The sequence below is a fragment of the Pelodiscus sinensis genome, chromosome 16, assembly GCF_052426305.1.
Source record: "Pelodiscus sinensis isolate ZL-2025 chromosome 16, ASM5242630v1, whole genome shotgun sequence".
Taxonomy (NCBI): domain Eukaryota; kingdom Metazoa; phylum Chordata; order Testudines; family Trionychidae; genus Pelodiscus; species Pelodiscus sinensis.
In genome coordinates, this window is record NC_143067.1 from 16,941,526 (window position 1) to 16,960,561 (window position 19,036).

The following is a 19,036-nucleotide window of genomic DNA, read 5'->3' on the forward strand; positions in this document are numbered from 1 at the left end:
TGCAGCCTGGCTGATGGACGAGTGCTATGATGTGCCGAGTGTGGGCATTCAGGGCACTCCAAGCCAGGACTGCTTTGAAAGCAGGGAACCCCTGAGAACTGTCTGTCCGGGGTAGGGGTCGGGTCCCTTTAAGCACAGCCCTCGGCTAGCCTGAGACAGCAGCTCCACGCTCTAAGTCCTAATCTGATGCCCTGCCGGCACTGCTTCCGGCCATCCTTAACCTCGGTTCAGTGTCCACTCAATGTGGACATGCTAGTTCGAATTAGCAAAACGCTAATTCGAACTAGTTTTTAGGTCTAGATGCACTAGTTCAAATTAGCTTAGTTCGAATTAACTAATTCGAATTAAGTTAGTTCGAATTAGTGCTGTAGTGTAGACATACCCTAAGAGCGGCAATATCATCCCAGGCCATCCTTATTTCTGCGCGGCTGCTGCTGGCAGTAGTTCTGCCTTTAGGGCTGGATTCTGGGCCAGCAGCCACCACTCTCCAGCTGCCCAACTCTGAAGGCAATGTGGCTGTCAGCACCTGCGCAGAAGTAAGGGTAGGAATCCCACAATCCTCATACAATAACCATGCAGCCCCCATACTCCTTTTGGGTCAAGACCCCCTGAAATTTACCATTATTGAAATCCTATGACTATGAAACTGACAAAAATGGACTGTTAATTTGGTAGGGTCCCACTTACGAGCTCAAATGGGAGACATTAACAGCAAATGATCAGTTCTCTTGTGATGCACCATTAACAAAGCAGGGTTATGGATATTATTGCCTCAACCTAGTCATTTTTCTTAATACATTTTCTTAACATCACTCTTCCGCCCTCCCCCAATAGCCTCCCTCACTTCTTCATTGGCAACACTCCACTAAGGCAGATGTGAGAACTCAGCATCTGAACCTTTAGAGGCCTCTATGCTTTGTGAGCATCAAGAATCTGCTAATCAATAGGAGCTCTGAGAGATGTGAAGACCTCTGATGGCCCAAGAGAGGTTGCCAGACATTCCCAGATCCCACTGATGACATTTTAAAGGAGGCGTTTGGGGACAGCTTGAGTACTTAACTGACTTTAATTTGCTACGTGGGTTGAGTTTCAGGCCTGATGGTATATTTTCAAACTGTTTCAACCCATCATATATATAGTAGCCCAATGTCTGTGAGTCTGTAACACTGAAATGCTGGCTGTTCCCACTGGGCGGCCCGTGCTGCATGGGGAGTGCGGGGCCAAACAGCCACTTGCTCCGCTTACTCCCCCACAGCGGCCCAGCTGAGCAGTGCAGAAGTCAGCCGAGTGCCACGGCGGGAGGGGAAGGAGAGCGGGGCGGTGACGTGCGGCGTGACAGTGGCTCCAGGCCCTGCCTCCTGGCCGTGAACGTCACCGCCCCGTCCCCCTTCGTCTCCCGTCGTGGCGCTCAGCTGACTTCTGCGCCACTTAGCCGGACCGCTGTGTGGGAGCAAGTGGCGCAAGCGGCTGTTTGGGCTCTGTGCTCCCGATGCAGCATGGGGAGTGCGGAGCCCAAACGGCCATTTGGGCTCTGCGGTCCCCCGAGTGAGAGGCAGGAGGGGGAGAAAAAGAAAGAGAGAGAGAAAGAGAGAGAGGCAGGAGGCGGAGGAGAGCTGAGAGAGAGGGGGGGAGGCAGTAGGAGGAGAGAGAGAAAGAGAAAGAGAAAGATGGAGCGAGAGGAGAGAAGACCGACGTGGAGGAGAGACCTGAAAATCCCGTCTTATGACAGGCTAATTGGCTAGTCTCTAATAAGAGTGAGTATGCTAGAAAGTAAAGAAGCTTAGGTCAAGTTAACTGTTCATTTGCAGGTTTTTTTAATAGCAGAAACAAACAAATAAAAGCAAAAAACCATAGAGGGTTGGATCAACATCATACAGGGAGGTAATATCAGAGCCGTAGCGTATTCATTTTAAATGGATTCTCTCAACAGTCTCTCTGTTCTTGTTTCAACACAGCAACCAACAAAATAGACTGTATGAACAAAGAACTTACATTTATTTGCATTATGCACCTGAAGTGTTAAGCTATCCAAAAATTATATGAAAGACTTAAAAAAGGGAAGAAAACAAAAGTTCTGACTGCTTAAATGTTACATCAATCATAATAGTATCGATTTTACAAAATATGGCAGGGAAGTCTTTAAGATCAAAATTATAGACAGGAGTAAGTATTCTGTGGAATTAAGTGATCTAGTTGTTAGAAAAAAAATCACAATTTTATTTCTTCCAGGATAACTATAAAACCCTTGACTAAACAGACAGACTTCAAAGCTTCTAAACTTTGAACATAAGCAGAATGGAAAGAGAAAACATGCAGTAGAGTTCAAAGAAAAATATTTCCTCCTTTTCGTCTTTCACTTTCAGAGCGTCCAACAAAAATAAACTGACATTAAAAACGTTTAAGCTTAAGGAAGCAAGACTCTCTGTGAAGAATATGCAGTAAGAGGCAGGGCTAGCACACGGAACATTTTTAGAGGGATAAACTCATGAATAATTGATGAATATACAGACATTAACTACAATGTATGCCAGCTGTTTATGCTGGAGCAGATCATAAGGCCCTGGAGAACCAGTCTGGGTAGCCGAGTCATTCTGTTTACTGATCCTAAGGCTAGAGGCATTACTGCTGGTGAGGGAAGAAAAAATAAAAAAATTGGGAAGCCTGAGTGGAATAAGATTTTCCCTCTACAGCCAAAGTCTTAAGACAAAAGATTAAAGGTAGCAGTACCGCCACCCCCATACAATAACCTTGCGACCCCCGCGCAATTTCTTTTTGGGTAAGGATTTCTACAATAACACCATGAAATTTCATATTTAAATGCAAAATAATGAAATTTAACATTTTAAAAATCCTATGACCATGAAATTGACCAAAATGGACTGTGAATTTGGTAGGGCCCTACTTATGAGCTCAAATGAGAGACATTCACAGAAGATGCTCAGTTCTCTTGTGATGTACGTTAAATAAAAATTGTCCTAATAGTTAGATCTTTTAGTATATCATATTCTTCTTCCATTGGCTTGGATGTTCTGAAACAGCATGAATGGCTTCTGCCATCATCAAACTTATGGCACTGCTTCTGGGCCAGATCAGGTATTGACTGAAGGGAAAAGTCTAATGGTGGCTGAGAAGTGTAAACGGTGCCTAGTAAAAAATAAGTTGTTTCACACAACTCAGACAACAGTACAGGTTGGACCTCCCTGGCCTGGCACCCTGGCGACCTGAGTTTGCCGGACCAGAGGAGGTCAATGCTCCCCAGCTGGCTGCCCCACTCCCGGGCTCCCGAGGCTGGGGCTCCATCCTGCTGCACGTTTGCTGCTGCCAGAGTTTCCCGGGGTTCTGGCCAGGCTGCTGGTCCACTGCCACTGTGGGTTCCCTGGGGTTACCCTGCCAAGGCCACCCAGCTGCTGCTAGCCCATACTCGGATGTCACTAGCCCCACTGTTGCTACGGGGCTTCTCAGCCAAGACTCCTCTGCTGCCGGAGGTTCTCTGGCCAGGGCTGCCGGCCTCCAGAGTCCCATTGCCATAGGGGATTCCCTGGGTTCCACCCGCCTGGCCCTGCTGATTTGGGGGTTCCCCAGCTGGGCCATGGCTCCCCAGCCACCACCTGGCTCAACCACTGCTGGCTCATCCAGGGCTCCCCAACACCGCATTCTCCCAACTGGCTCCCACTCCCCGCCTCCAGGGCCTGCTGGAGCACGGATGCTGCTGGACCAGAAAGACCCAGATTTGGGAGGCTCAACCTGTATTTGAAACCACAAGAACAAAGTTTGCATATTTCCTGTATACAAGCAGGGAAAGGAAAAACAGACGTGCAGCAAAGTTACAGAAACGTTTTCATCTCTTGAACACCTTACCGCTTGTTGAGTCCTCAAGAACTAGATTCTCTAATTCCAGCCAATCGTTATTTAAACGCTTCACCAGTTTATATGCATTTACTGGGTGTGCAAGATAACCTTCTGGGTCGGAAGCTGATTTCATAGTCAATGCATCCATTTTTTCAGCCCAGCTGGAAAAAGAATAGCATGTCTCAATCTGAGATCATTTCATGAATGCATGTCCTCCCTATTATCATCAGATCTAAGAACAAATTGCTCCTTTTGCTCTCTATAGCCAGCTGTCCAATTACTTTTAACCCTGTAAAAGTGAATCATGGCACAACTGATTTTCAACTGCTAGGGGTTGTACCCCCTGCTTGGTACACTCACCAACACCCCTCTCTCCGGCAGTAGGCAACCCCACCTCTCCCCCTGGCCACCAGGGAGGGCCAGGCCGAGGCCGCATCAGCCCCATCCCTAACCACAACCGCCCCTCTGGACACCGTGGAAGACCAAGGCCATGATGCGCCAGACCCAGCTCGCCCCCCAGCAGCTGGGGAGGGCCAAGGCTGTGGTGTACCAGGCCTGGCTCTGGGGCACCAGGCAAAGGGGACCCGGGCTGCTGAGGTCAGTGTTGCCAGGCACCTCTTCACCCACCTTGCAGAAGTGCCGCTCACTGCTGCAGCCCCACGCGTGGTTCAGCCCCTCCCCTTCCCCTCCTCCCTACGGTTGCACATCACAGGTAGCAGACAGACGCGGACGTGGCACAGTGGTTACTCCTCCCGAACAGGGGGCGGACAAGGCTGGCCCAGCATGCAGCCAGCGTCTCCCCTCAGCCACTAGACCCCATGCCACTTCCCCTGGGGGCCTGCTCTCATGCAGTGCCTCAGGCCTTCTGGCCGCTGGGAAGACCCCAAATGTCCCCAGGTCCAGCTACCCCGGAGCCCCTACCTGGGTCTCCCCTGCGAGTAATGGTGGTGGTACTGCTGCACCCTCATTACTTGCAGCAGGCTGATCCGGAGCGGCACCCAGGACCCAGATGGAGTCACTCCCTACCCTGGACACTGTTCAGGGACCGACAAAGCCGCCTGGCAGCCTGGCCTGGGCAGATTCTGCCTCCCAAGGGGTCTGCCCGCTCAGCTGTGGCCGCTCGAAAGGCTGTGACTGAGTAACCAGGACCCTTGGCAGGCGGAATTTGCCCAAGCCGGGCTGTTTAGGGACCAGCAAAGCCACCTGGCAGTAGCCGAGGCAGGGAGCCCGTGCAAGGGCAGAACCAGTGGAAGCAGAGTGACATGATGACATCACTCTGTCTTCCCGCAGGAGAAATTTTTTTTAGAGAGACAATATAAATATTGTTGTCCTACCTTTAAGGCCAAATCTTATTTGAATTAATGTTTGTCAACAATTTATATCATGTTGAATTTTGAAAAATATACACAGTGCAAAATGAACTACACTCTAATTTTTATAAGGTAACTCTTATTTATATCTCACTAACACCACCAAATCAGATTGCTTTTCTAAAAGCTGTTTAGGTTCTTATGGGAGTCACCCATGCACACAGCTCGGAAGAGAGACCCCTTACTTTTTCAAGTTATTAGGGTTCTTCTCTTCTGATAATAGGTGAAAGAACACAGCTCCATCATATGCTCACACAGAAGGAGGTTGGCAAATTCTAAAGTGGTAGTGATGAGCAGTGTTCCGTACCAGCTGAGCGCTTGGGCAGCCATCCAGAAGAGATTCAGGTGCTGCTCTGCTGATTAGACAGTCCACAGCTCTCTCAGCCAGCAGCATGTATTTGTGCTGGTGTTACACATCTGCATGTGCTTTGGTGCACATAACAAAATTTATTCTGCCCATGGATGGAAAAGATTAGCGGGAACATTGGTGATGAGTTGTTATAATCGAGTGCCACAGATGAACTCTTATTTTGGTCAGGAGCAAGGTACTTCACTCATACTACAGTCATGTCCTCATCCCACTTTTTATTTGATTTCTTAGTTAAACCGCTGCACATCCTTTAGTGCTTCACATTTCTCTCTCCAATGTACAAGGGAAACACAGCACACTACCGAGGCAAAACTAATAAGTGAACAATAAAAGAGCTTTGCTCTTAGCAAGATCCTTGAGCACATTCCAAAAGTTTCCATTTGCAAGTGTGCAGTTTCATAATCACTGGGTCACGAAAGTAATAATAGTTCTAACTGAAGTAAAGATAATTTATGCCATTATTCCCACTTTGCTTGTGTATTTTCTGTGTATTACAATTTCCAGCTCAAAATAGAATACAAAGCTACTAATTCTCCAAAGGTATTTTAAAGAAATCCTGTCAGATTAAAATCTACATTCCCTCAAAGCAGATTACTTTACTCATGCTCCTAGTAACATCTTTTAGATTCAAATTCTTTCGATTTTAATAAATTTACTTTTCACTATTTATACTGTTTGAGGGGTTTTTTGCTGTAGAAAAGGAGAGCCAAATTTTGGTACTCCTAATCATGCAGAGCAGTATCTTACTTCATAAACAGCCCCAATTAGACTAATTGCCGGTTTATCATAATATGGCAATTACACTTCTGCTTAGTTAGTATCTAATAAATTAGGTTTCTTCTTCTCATATATAAGTCGAATGCTGCAACATTCAGGCTGCAAATACTGTAGCAGATTTTTTTTAATCAGCTATTTCCATTGAAATTAAATTTCAGCTGCAACTTAAAAAAAAAACCGCAAAAGACATTTCTGCTGATTTTATGCAAAAGTTTGTAACAAAAAAATGTTGTAAATATAAACCAACCTTACTCTGTCTCTTTCCAAAAATATATTGACAGGATTTCAAAACTTGTAAGGCATGTTGATTATTTTTCCCCTAATGGCTAGATTTTCAAGTGAGCTCAATAGCCATTTGAACACTTAAATGAAGTGCAATATCTCAATACCCAAAAGTTCCCACTGAGAATAAGTGGAACTGCTGAGTTCTGAGCACTTGAGAAAATCCGATCCCAATTATAGATAAATAGCACTTATAAAATCTAGCTCTGAAAAAAACTGCCTTAAATCTTTTACAGAACTACCTGTGTGTTGCTCTTCTATGATGCTATAATCCCTATTCACAAAACACATGCTAACATTCAATGCTCTGGGTGAACTTACTATTCACTATTTACAAAAAAAAAGTAATGAATTTATAGAATCTGCTTTTAGGGACACAAACAGGGCTGTTTGGCAGGACAGGAACATCTCAGCTGTCAGGAGGACCATGTACAAGGAGACAAGTGACTTCTGAGGCAGTCAGGGCCAAGAATATATGAAAATCTGTAGATCAGAAACCACTCTGATCAGCACTGTAAGTAAATACAAAGTCAGTGGAACACGTGGGCGCAAAGTGCTCATTGTGGGTCTCCTAAGCAAGCAGCCTGCCACGTCCTGTCTTAAGATTATTGCTTTTGTGTGGTCTACAAGTGTAGCTCAACCATGACAATAACAACACAGTTCAGCTGAAAACAGCATAGATAACCGTGGCAAAGTCTTCACATGAGAGGAAAAGTTCCAACATTTTAAAAATGCACTCTTGGCCACTGCTAGAACTTGAGCACAAAAAAGACTCAAAAGAACACCCAGAGCGGGGATTTTTCTCACACTGGCTTTTGCTGGAATGAGCCTTAGCCAGCTTGCTCTTTTCTATTCCTTTGCCTTCGACAGGCACTGGGGAAAGCAGTGGAAGCACTATCCAGACCAGCAAGAGAGGGATGGAGACAAGACGATATTGTACAGTCAACATATCAACTATGGAGGGCGCAGGTTTGTTATGCAATTCCTCCTCTTACCTTTTAATCTTCAAGAGCTTAGATTCCTCTGCTTGAATATATTCCTTTAAAGATTGCACCAGATCTTTCTCTGCATAGATCAGGTCTGTCATCTGACCTGCAATGGAAGAAATTTTATCCACAAGTAAAACAAGAGATTGCCTCTTTTCCATAAGCTCAGAAGAGAAACATCCCAGATACTCTAGGGCTAGTAAAACCGCTTGAAGAATCAACAAGTTTGGGTGTAAGCAATTCACTACTTTGAGCCTAAAATGAGAAGAGCCAAGGGATTGGGATGCTGAATTCCTGTTAAAGCCAGGTGTCCAAATCCTCTAGGTGGCTTTGAAAACTCTTTCATCACCTTCAATGGTTTTAATATTAGTTACTTGCACCTGTGTGCAAAAGAGATTTGCCATAATTACAGCTAGAAGTAGGGATGTAAGCAACTAGTTGACTATCCAATAAGCATAAGCTTTTCGGATAGTCGAGTAGTGACTCGACTAACCACTCGCTTCCCCTTTGCTGCCTCTAGGGGGGAGCCAGTTCCCCCCAGCACTGTCTCCACGGGGGCCAGGGAAAGCAGAGGCACAATGGGGAAACAGCGTGAGTGGTGACTGCTTGAGTCCCCTCCACCCCAACCCCCACCCCGCTTGCTGCCTCTATTAGAGGCAGCAAGAGGGGACATGAGCCAGTCCTGGGGGGAGCCAGCTTAAAACTCAGCTCCCCCCAGCATCGTCTCCAATACAAATTGTATCGACTATACAATTAGCTTTTTATCTGCAATTTAACATCCTTAGTTAGAAGCATTGGTGTCAGGAATCAATATAATTGTCATGGCATCTGCTCTGCATGTGGACACAGATTAAGTCAGAGTGTTAATTGATTAGCCAAGACCACAGGCAGGAGTTAGAATTACAGTTCCTTTGTACGTGACTTGCAAATGGTAACCGTGGAGACAACAAATATAAAAGATTTACGGTCTAACCGCTGTGCAAACAGTCTTCTAATAGAGATTGTTAGTATACAAGTCTTACTTCATTTGTGTTCTACACATGAGAAGCCCTTGATTTTTGGCAGCCAAAGCTGAACACGCACATAGATGGCTTGATTAGACTGACGAATATAGCTGCAGATTTCTTTTCAGCATTACTGAATCATTATGACTTAAGCAGAATTCAGCAGCAGTCCTAGATGAAATCTAGAAATGAGTTCTGTTCAGCCTGGGTCAAACTTGCAAATGGGGAAATATAAGACAAGGAGAAGGTAATTCAAAGCAAATGATTGTCAAGAGTTATCTTTAACTGCCAGGACAAAAAGAGACTGTCAAACAATAACTTTGTCTATTTTCATCACAGATATTTAAATGCAGTTTAGAGCAATCTGTTTTGTATGGGACTTAAACTTTCCTCTGAAGAATTCTACAAAATAAAGCAGAAGTCTAATGAAGGCACAATGCCCATCCAGTGTAATTCTAATTATTTAAAATGGGGCATAAAACTTTTCAAAGCTATTAAAATCATGATGGAATAATGAGCATTATTCACCGTAAAGCATTATACGTACAGAAGCATAAATCACACAGAAAGTTTATAGGACTTGTGCTTCTCAATCTGAGGTGTTTTTAAATGACCTACTTGCACAAGCAACAGTGTTTTGAGGTCTGTTTACTGAGGCAGCGCTATTAAACAGAAAAAAACTAGAGAAGCCTGGGTCAGAATCACTAGTCTGATTGTTTTCAAAGTTTCCAGGTATTTTATGTGACTTTTTTTTTAATTAAATTACTGAACAATTTATAGGAGGACCTGAAAAGATTAGTTTTAAAGGGGTAGAGTGGAAATCACATGATTTTTTTGCTGCCCTCTCTCTGCGCCAAACATGTGAAGTAATTTATATCTGTTGCAAAACAGCTTTAAGTAATTCTCATCACAAATATGTGGGAAAAATATCAGGTCACATGGAAAAGCGGGAGGCACAAACAATTCAGCCACAGTATATAAAGTCCAATTTAATCATACAGGTAATCTCTACCTTTTCATCTGTATGCAGTTCCAATGAGAGAGTACAGATTTACTAGAAGCAATTATCAATCCTGCTTGTGATTCATTTGCATTTGTCCGTAAATGGAACTTCACAAAAACAATCTATTCAAGTTGGTAAATGTGTTGGTCAGTGTTCCATCTAAGGTGTACGCCTAGGTGGGTGTACACCAAGAATCTGAGGCCCACCCACCTCCTAACAGAGCCACCTCCTAAACAGAGCCACGCAGTGGCTGCTCGGCTGCTCTGGGGTGGGGCCAGGTAACAGAGAACTGCCCCACCCCAGATGCAGCAGAGCAACTATGTAGCCAGATACTATGTAGCCAGAGCAACTATGTTGCCAGATACTTTCACAAAAAATACCGAACATGTCGGGAAAAATTGGTTGAGAAAAAAAATGCACAAAAAAAGTCACTGCGTCTTTAAATCCCCATGCTCCCTGCTCCCTCAAGGAGAAAAATGTCCCAAGCGGCCTTCTGTCCAAGAGAAGCAAAATACCAAACACCTGGCAACCCTATCACCACACAGCCCTGGCCATATCTTCCCCAGGGCTGTAGCTGCGGGCCACGTGATGGGTGGCGTCTGCTGCTGCGGCCCTGGCCAGGCCCAAAGCTCTGTTGTGGGTGGCAGTTCCAGAGGCCCCAGCCAGGGCCAAAGCGGGAGCCAAAGTTTTCCCTCTAAGCTGTGTGGCCCCACAGCTTCACAAATGATTAATCAGCCCTGCCCAGTCGGAGCCCTGAGCTTCTAACTGGGCGGGGCTGATTAATCACCTGTGAAGCTGTGCTGCCACTAGTTTAGAGGGAACACTGGTCATGAAAATGTTTTTAATGGCTATTTCCAGAGTCAGGTAAGTGTCAGTGGCATTAGCTGTTGGTGCGCAACTTCCTCCAGATTCTTTTTCTTTAAGATTTTTGTTTTCAATTTATTTGGTTGTTTGACACGGAGTCAGAGTGTCATTAGTTGGTATCATGGCCTTGTCTTTTTACTCGGTCATTACTTATTTATTTTGAACATTTTCTTTATACCAGGCTCTGTCTTGATTGGTCTTTTACTTCAAAACTCCATAAAATTGAATTAGAAATAAGAGGGAAGGCAATTAACAATGGGGAAGTATTATTATGGTAAAATGAGTTCTTTAGTTAGACACTGACATGGTATCACTTTTAATGTTCATTGATTTGATCCCTCTCTGTAAAACTTATCTGGTCCACTATAGAGTCCACCACATGGACAGAATATTTCAGGGGGAAATTTTTAAAAGCACATAAAAATGTGGGGGCATAAACCACTCTGACTTGCCATGGAATTAATTTTTATAAATCTCTTCAAAATATTCCTATTAATGTACAAGTTCACCTGCTGACAGAGGTGGGGGCAAAGGAGACAAATGCCCCGGGCCTGACAATTCAAAAGGGCCGGGGCTCCCAGACGCTGCTGCTGCTCCTGTGGCTGAGGCAGCGGCTGCAACCTCAGGCTCTGTAAATCATCGCTGGAGTGCTGCACTATGCACTCTGGGCAGCGCTGAGGGCTGGCTGCCCTATCACTTCTGCCTGCAGCCACACCCCTCCACCTGGCCTAGGGGCCCACTAAGTCAGTTCTGATGAGTTCAGTTAACCCATTACCACAATTTTCATTTAAATTAGCAATAAGGTGGGACAATTAATTTATTGCACTCAGGAAACTTTTAATGATGCCAGACAGAGAGAACGTGTCATCTCTCTCAGTGCAATTCTCTGGGGAATGTTATCCAGTAACAGACTCAAAACATCTTTCAATCTTAGATTCTGGGGACTGATTTGTCTCCATGACCATTTATAGTCCAATAACAAATAGACAGACAGATAGACAGAGATAACGCCTGAGCTCCATTAAACTGCCAACATGAGCAAAACACAAAAGCACAGGAAAGTTAACAATGTTCTTTAATATAGGGGAGGCAGAGAAATAAATGTCAAAATTAGCTTATTTTGGTGAATGACAAGTGCTGTTTATTTACTTATTTATTCCTTGGTTTAGTATTCTGTCTTCCATAATGTTTTTAAAAATATATATAAGATATTTGGTGATAACTTGGGTGCCATGGTGAGACACATCCGAACAAGGGCACATGACCTCAATATTGGTGCACAAGACAAAACTCGCTCTGCTCACAGATGGAAAATCTTAGCAAGAACACTGGCATAGGTCCAGTTATTGTATCCGAGGCGAGAGAAACCATTACAATGATATTGGCAAGAAGTTCTAGTGAACTTACCGAGAAGCTTTGCTATATATTGTTAAATTTCATGTGAAGTGATGTAAAAAGGATATAAGTCATCATTCTTGGTGTCCTCTAAACTGCCATATTAGGAGTCCACATTCTAAGAAATTCTTACACATAAAGAGGTTTGGGTTGTGTATTAAAAAAAGTCTCCTAGCTACTCAGTGATTAAGCATTAAACCTTCAGGGGTTAGGTTTAAGCACCAAGCTCAAGCCAGAACAGGCACGTACTGCCAATTAACAGCCTAAAGAATTAGGCGTCTTTTCTCTGTGCTTGTTTTATTCAAAACTGAGGTCCTGCTTGTATGAGAAAAATCTGCATGCGTTAGATCATCATTGGTAAGGCTTAGAGGAAGTAAGTGGCCCTGGTACGAACCCTGCTATACAATAGTGCAGGGGTAGGGGAACCTTTTTTGAGTTGGGGGCCACTGACACACAGAAAAATAGTCGGGGGCCACACACAAGTAAAAAACCCTTCACTGTGGCCCCTGACTGTGAAGGAGAAATATACTCTTCACATTCTCCCCTCCCACACCAGAGCCTAGTGGGGCCCAGAGGCAGCAGGGGGTCTGGAGGGCCAGTGTGGGCTCCCTAATGATGGGGAGGGGCCCTGAGCCTTGGGGGCCGGATCCAGGCAAGCTGAGGGCCACATCTGGCCCCCAGACCTGATGTTTCCCACCCCTGAACTAGTGCATTAGAGGCTTGTATGGTATAACGTTCGCCAACATAAATTCTGTCCGATGGGTTTATAGCATGAGGCTTACCAAGAGAACCTTCTTTATGTGCTCTAAAGAGCTGTGTATACGGTAGCATACCAACATCAGGTTATTTTGCATTGACACTTTCCTTACCTATAGAGGTGAAAAACTCAGCTTGGGTGTGCCATGTGCAGCTAATGCAGGTCAACAGCAGGGATACTATCCAGGGCTTCATCTTCAGTTAAGGCCAGAGTCTGCAAGATATTAGCAGAAATAAAAAACTAAATACCCTGTGTACAAGTAACATAGACATCCCCAAGTGTAATAGAAACAGGGCCTAGATCTAATCAGTGAAGATTAAAAGGTTAAAATCCCTTCCTCAGATTCAGAGGCGCTGTTATTCAAAAAGGTACATCCCACAGGATGATACCAGGCATCCTCCTCAGGAACTTTGCTGGAAACTCTACAGTAGCAATGTTTTGCATTGCCCCATGCAAGGCTGAGGAGTAGGGGAGACAGCTGGCTGCACAGGGAGTGCCATCTCTGGAACTGGGGAAAGAGGGCAGGATTCACTGCCGGCTAAAGCCCAACCTGCCCTCACTGCTTTCCATGAAGTGCATGACAGAGACTATGGGAGGGGAGCAGTATGCTACCAAAGTAGGCTAGTGGGCAGCAAACAAGTAGCCTGCAGGAGAGCACTCTAGGAACTGCAGTCACACGGGTGTTGAGTCCCTGCCACTGACCACAGTGTAAGTCTGTACTGTATGTGCAATCTGGAGGTCCTCCTGCAGGAAGGTCTCATTGGTACTGACTGTTCTCCAAAGCTTGCTGATCACAGATGCCTACCACAGCCAGCATGCTCACTGCAAGGACTCTAAGGCTCAAGAAGCCTCAAAATTACCTTAAAACTGGACAGGGTACATAAGGCTCATCATAAGATATGGACTATTCTGTTCGTAATTGTTCCTTTTTGTTAAGGTTGTCAAGGTTAATTACAGATGTGAAATCGTTTGCAAACACAAGTTGCTTTGAAAATACAATACTCCTTCAAAATACATAGTAAAACAATGTATAAGACAGAGTCAGTTAAGCTTGAATACTTACTGCAAAAAGCCAGGACAAAGTGTCACTGCACTGTTCTAAGGACATGTCTTCACTAAATGGAAGATCAACGCTGCTGCAATGGATCTTCCACAGTTCTATTTAGCAGGTCTAGTGAAGACCCACTAAACTGAACTCAGAGGGTGCCCCCGTCAGTGGCTGGTACTCCTGCTTCTGCAAGGAGTAAGGGAAGTGGACGGGGCATTTGCTGCCATCGGCCTCCCGCTGTGGGGATGGCAGAGAAATATGAAACAAGGCACGTCAACTTCAGCTACATTAATTAGGTAGCTGGAGTAGCGTATCTTGATTCAACCTTCCCCTTTAGCATAGACCTGACCTGGGACTAAAAAGAAACAGGCAAACAGCTAAGATGATTTGATGTGAAATGGTTAATTCCACACTAAGGGATAAAGCTGCCATGCAGAACAACTTACAGTAAACTTCCGATAATCTGGCACCTTTAGGACCCAGGGGGTGCCGGATTATCATATATGCCGAACTATCAGAAGGGGGGGCTGTGAGAGGTCTGGAGTGGGGTGGGAGGGGATGCCACCCCAGGCCCCTCATAGCCCCCCCCTTACGATAGTCCAGCTCTGCCCCAGGCGTCCCTGATTCAGCCGCTGTAAGTTTCAGCAGCAGCTGAATCGGGGATGCCTGCAATAGAGCAGCTGGGGTGCTGCCGGGTTGGTCCCGCAGCGCTGAGGGGCGGCGCTACAGCACCAACCCAGCAGCACCCCAGCTGCTCTTGGGGACGCCTGGGACAGAGCAGCTGGGGTCCTGCCGGGTTGGTCCCGCAGCGCCGTCCTTTGGCGCTGCGGGACCAACCTGGCAGCACTCCAGCTGTTCTGCCCCAGGCGTCCCCAAGAGTAGCTGGGGTGCTGCTGGGTTGGTCCCGCAGCCCCGAGGGGCAACGCTACGAGACCAACCCGGCAGCACCCCAGCTGCTCTTCTCCCGGCTTCCCCGATTCAGCTGTTGGTCAGTTTCAGCAGCAGCAGCTGAATGGGGGAAGCCTGTCCGGCTGCCCCAGCACTTCCGGGTTCCTGATGGTGCCGGACCATCAGGAGTCCCGGAGCATTGGATGCCGGACTAATGGAGTTTTACTGTACATACCAGCTCCATATTCTACTGTTTATTACTTTCATAAATCATTGGCCAGTTTTTTAAACAACGTACCGCTCCCTCCCCTTTCTAAATCTACTGAAAGAATTTGAAATATTTACTGGAATATGGATATCAGGTGTGCACATGTGCAAGTGGGGAACAGCATCTCAACTGCATCATGCTGATTTTTTTTGCATAGAGCTGTTATGTTTCAGACTCATGTTCTGCTCCAAAGCCAATACACAGGTAATGTGAGCACTAAGTAAAGCTGAATGAGTAGTACCATAAAGAGGTCTGCCAATACTGAAGCCACAGTAAGTGATACAGCAGAACAGAAGAGTGAGTCAAGAGCACTCAGAAGATACATGTACTATACTTGGCTATATTAAACTCTGGCCATCCAGCTGCATAGCTTGTTCTTGTTTCCCAGAGTGGTTTTCTGGATTCCTCACACACAGTTTGGCCAAGCAATCTAATGAAGGCATTTTCCACTCAACAACATAACCCTTCATTCCCTACAGCTCCCAACATTCTCTTCTAGTTCAACATATCTGCCAAGAACAATAAAATAAAAACAAAACCAGAGAAAAAAATCAGTAAACAGGAATGCTCAATAAACACCTAAATCAATTCCTGCTTGAACAACAGAAAGGTTCCTGCCTGTGGAGTTTTAATATTGTTTATATGTGTTCTTTGCACATCTGCTAAATCTCAAACACCAGCACTAATTCCTCACCACCTGCCAGAAAACAATTCTTGCAAATGCCTTTTTGGAGAAAAGACTGAACAGCCACATACTGCTACAACTTGAACATCTTAGGATTCAGAAAGCCCTGTGCCAGAGACCAAGACACACAAAACTAACCGGCTTGTTCAAGCTGAGAGGGAAACACCAAACTCCAGTTTTCAAGAAATGCTTAGAATACAGCAAAAGAAGAAAGCTATTAGGGGAACAATTTCCCACATGTACTCTTCCTCTTTGGGTGGATTTGTAATAAAATTATTTTTGAAAGCAGAAAGTGTCACATTAATTGAGGAAACATTTTGTTTGTTTAAATGCGGCTACTTACCAATGTTCCCTCTAATTTTTCAATGTGCAAAATAAATTTTGTTGTGTGCACCAAGGCATGTGCAGATGTGCACAACAATAGAAACATGCTGCTGCCAGCTGTGGGCACTCTGCTAATCAGTGAGCCAGCATTTGAATCTCTCTTGGGTGGCCACCCAAATGCACAGCTTATGGGGAACACTGCCTCCTACCTTCATCTGTAGCAACACTTGGGAAAGACTTAAAAAAGATGCTCTTTTTGTCCCAATTCATGCACTGGCCTGTGCAAAATCCAGGGCAATAAGAAGAGAAGAGGCACCTTGTATCTCCCATGTGCTGGGGCTACTGAATGATTGTTGGGTCCCTGGTGCAGTTGAGAGCAATTGTTCCCAAACTGCCATGGGCCTTGTGGCAGCTGAGAAAATGGCCAAGCTGTCATGGCAAGTACTGCTGTCACAGGGACGCCGGGACGTATGTTCACCCAACAACAGATGCCTATTCCCCCACCTCCTTTGAGGTATGTTTCTGATCTTACCCTGGGGAGACTCAGAAGCAATGCCACTGAAGTCAATGGAGCTGCATCAAGGTAACAGCATCGTAGGTGCCATCCGAGTCAGTCCTTAGTATATTGCATTTTTCTTTCCCCACCAAACACCCCCTCGAAAACTGCACTAACTGGTCAAAGCTAAATGATGTTTGAGCAAACACTTGGCTTCTCTAACTGCAAAATCTCCGTGAATCACTGCTCTGGCTGAGAGGAGTGCTTTGCTGTACTTCTGAAACTGCTGGCAGAAGAAATAGGGCTCTCGTATGTAGGAAAGAGTTAGATTTCTGCACAGGAGACAGCAATAGAGTGCTGTCCCCAAGGGACAGAATCTGAAATCTCCCCCACAATATTACTTTGAAATGCTTTCGAAGTGTGGGTCTGACCTACAAGGCCACGTTGCTTTGATGTCCAGGAGGCTATGCACTGAATTCCTCCTGACTAACCACAACGGGCTCAATGCAATTCCCATCCATCCCAGTGGAAGGACTTTCATTGCGCAAGAAGATCAAGTGGTTGCCAAGTATGCTGCTTCTTTGGGGCCCTATCCCAGCCTACAATTCAAACTCACTCTTCCCCGCCCCTTCTCAGACAGCAAAACCAGGCAGGGAAGCCAAAACTCAGACACCAAAGACCATTGCAAGTAAGGAGGAAGGAACTCAAGAGTACAACTATCCCCTGCCCTTTCCCTGGAGCACTGCAGATGTTAAGCTGCCGAGTTAAAACATTTTCAAGAGCTCAGAGTTTAATTTCACAAGCACACTTGAAGTAGACAAACAGGAGAAAGTTAATAAAATAACGGATTTTTTTTCTCTTGATAAATTAGCAACCTTTATTTAGTTCAGTAGTTCTTAAACTGTGATCCACTCAGATAGTCCACAGACAGGTCCCTCTATTGTGCACACCTGGGCAGACACACACGAAACAATGAAGGGCCACCCACCTAATTAGTGGTGCCTGGACCCAGGATGATGCACATGTAAGGTGAGGTGTAGGAAGGAGTAGGAAGACGGTAGGAGGAGAGTTAATTTGGAACGTGCAGGGCTGCAGCAGCCAGAGAAAGAGGAAAAGTTCCCCAAGTCCAGGGCTGCAGATGTCAGGGAAAGACACACACACCCCCTTCCCAGACCCACCATGGGTGCTGCCGTGGCAAGGGAGAGAGGGAGACACACCCTCGTTCCCAGCCCAGCTCAGGAGAAAGACATCACCTCCCCTTACCAACCCCAGCTGCTATGGCAGGGAAGACACAGCTCTCCCCAAACTGATGTTAAACTTCATGAAACTAGCTTGTCCAGGCCAGTGACTGCCATTAGGTTTGAGGAGAGGTATAGAAACCATTAAAGCCAGATCTTTGCTATCTGGTATAATTCTGGCTCCTCAGAGTCCTTCCATTGACTTTTAAGTAGCAAGCAGCACCAAGTTTGGTGGGGTGCTGCTACATGTTTTGCAGGATAAAAACCTTATCTGTCTGCAAGCTCCAAACCATGTGTTAATATGCTCCAGGGATTATAAAAGCCTCAATGAGTCCTCTGTGAGTTTCTGAGTTGGTGACACACACAACTATTAAGATACTAAAATTATTATTTTTGTATATAGTGCTTTTATTCAAAGCACTTTACAATAGTTAGCTAACGGTACAAACAACTTTCAGGAAGATCAGAATGGTCTGCCGACACCCTCAGCAACTTTGAAAATAAAGTTTGTAACAACTAAATCAATGGTTCTCGATGAGTGATTCATCATTACTCACCCTTTGCTTTGATTTGAGAAGCTGCCTTATAAAACGAATTGCAATGGGATACACTGGCACCATAAGTATCCTGCGCTTTAATATTAATCCTTTTGACTGATCATTTGGGCTCCTGGGTGTCCATTTTCTCTTTCCAGCCAGAGAAAATGTTGTGCTCAGATGAACAAGATGCAAGTGGGAGCAAATCCTGCCCCTCCAAATTCCTTGATTAGCCAACACCCTTCGTGCTTAGCCAGCATCCTTTTAGTGCTTAGCCAAATGTTAATTACTTCAACCAGCCTCAAAACTTAAACGTGGCTTTCATACGAAAGCCAGACTGAAATCAAGTCATAATGAGGTCAGTTTATATAAGATTTAAAAATCACAATTTCACTTCATGTCACAAACCAAAAGGTTACAACATAGTGTGACACCTTCTGCAGTTTGAAATGGTCCCCATAGTCCCAGGAGATACTTTTTACCCTCCCTCTGCTCACACTAAAATAATCCAAGAAAGACACGCAACATATATCAAGTGTTCTTCCCTGACTCTGTTTATGACCAGGACTCTAAGACCATAAATTTTCTCAACTCATTTGCCTAAACCTACAGAAATAAAATATCCATGTGCACTCCTTTTATTTAAAACACTACTTGCAGCTCAATTTTCAGCACCAATTTTGGGCATCCATGATGCTAACACTTAAAATTCTTGGGAATAGGTGTGTAAAGCTTCTGAAAAACAGGCCACAGAAGTTTATGCCTTCAACTAGATAACAGGTCAGAAAACTTTTTCCAGTTACCTCCTGTGGCTCATGAATATGACTGTCCTACTTACATTATGACAAAAATTGGGAGGTGGGTGTTCAAGAATCCAAAAGCCGTCTAACAACAGA

The 19,036-nt window shown here is 45.1% G+C and overlaps 1 protein-coding gene across 5 annotated transcripts in view; it reads right to left on the reverse strand.

Annotated features, from left to right (window-relative positions):
* Positions 1-19,036, reverse strand: part of P4HA2 (prolyl 4-hydroxylase subunit alpha 2) — a 66,320-nt gene that overhangs the window by 38,470 nt on the left and 8,814 nt on the right. For all 5 annotated transcript variants that reach the window (XM_006129906.5, XM_014576945.4, XM_006129908.5 and 2 more), the window contains 3 exons: positions 12,770-12,870; positions 7,644-7,740; positions 3,859-4,010 (listed from right to left, as the gene is read on the reverse strand). In XM_006129906.5, the coding sequence (XP_006129968.1) occupies positions 3,859-4,010; positions 7,644-7,740; positions 12,770-12,851 (331 nt within the window). In that variant the 5' untranslated portion in view covers positions 12,852-12,870. Of the gene's footprint in view, positions 1-3,858; positions 4,011-7,643; positions 7,741-12,769; positions 12,871-19,036 lie in introns of those variants that run through there.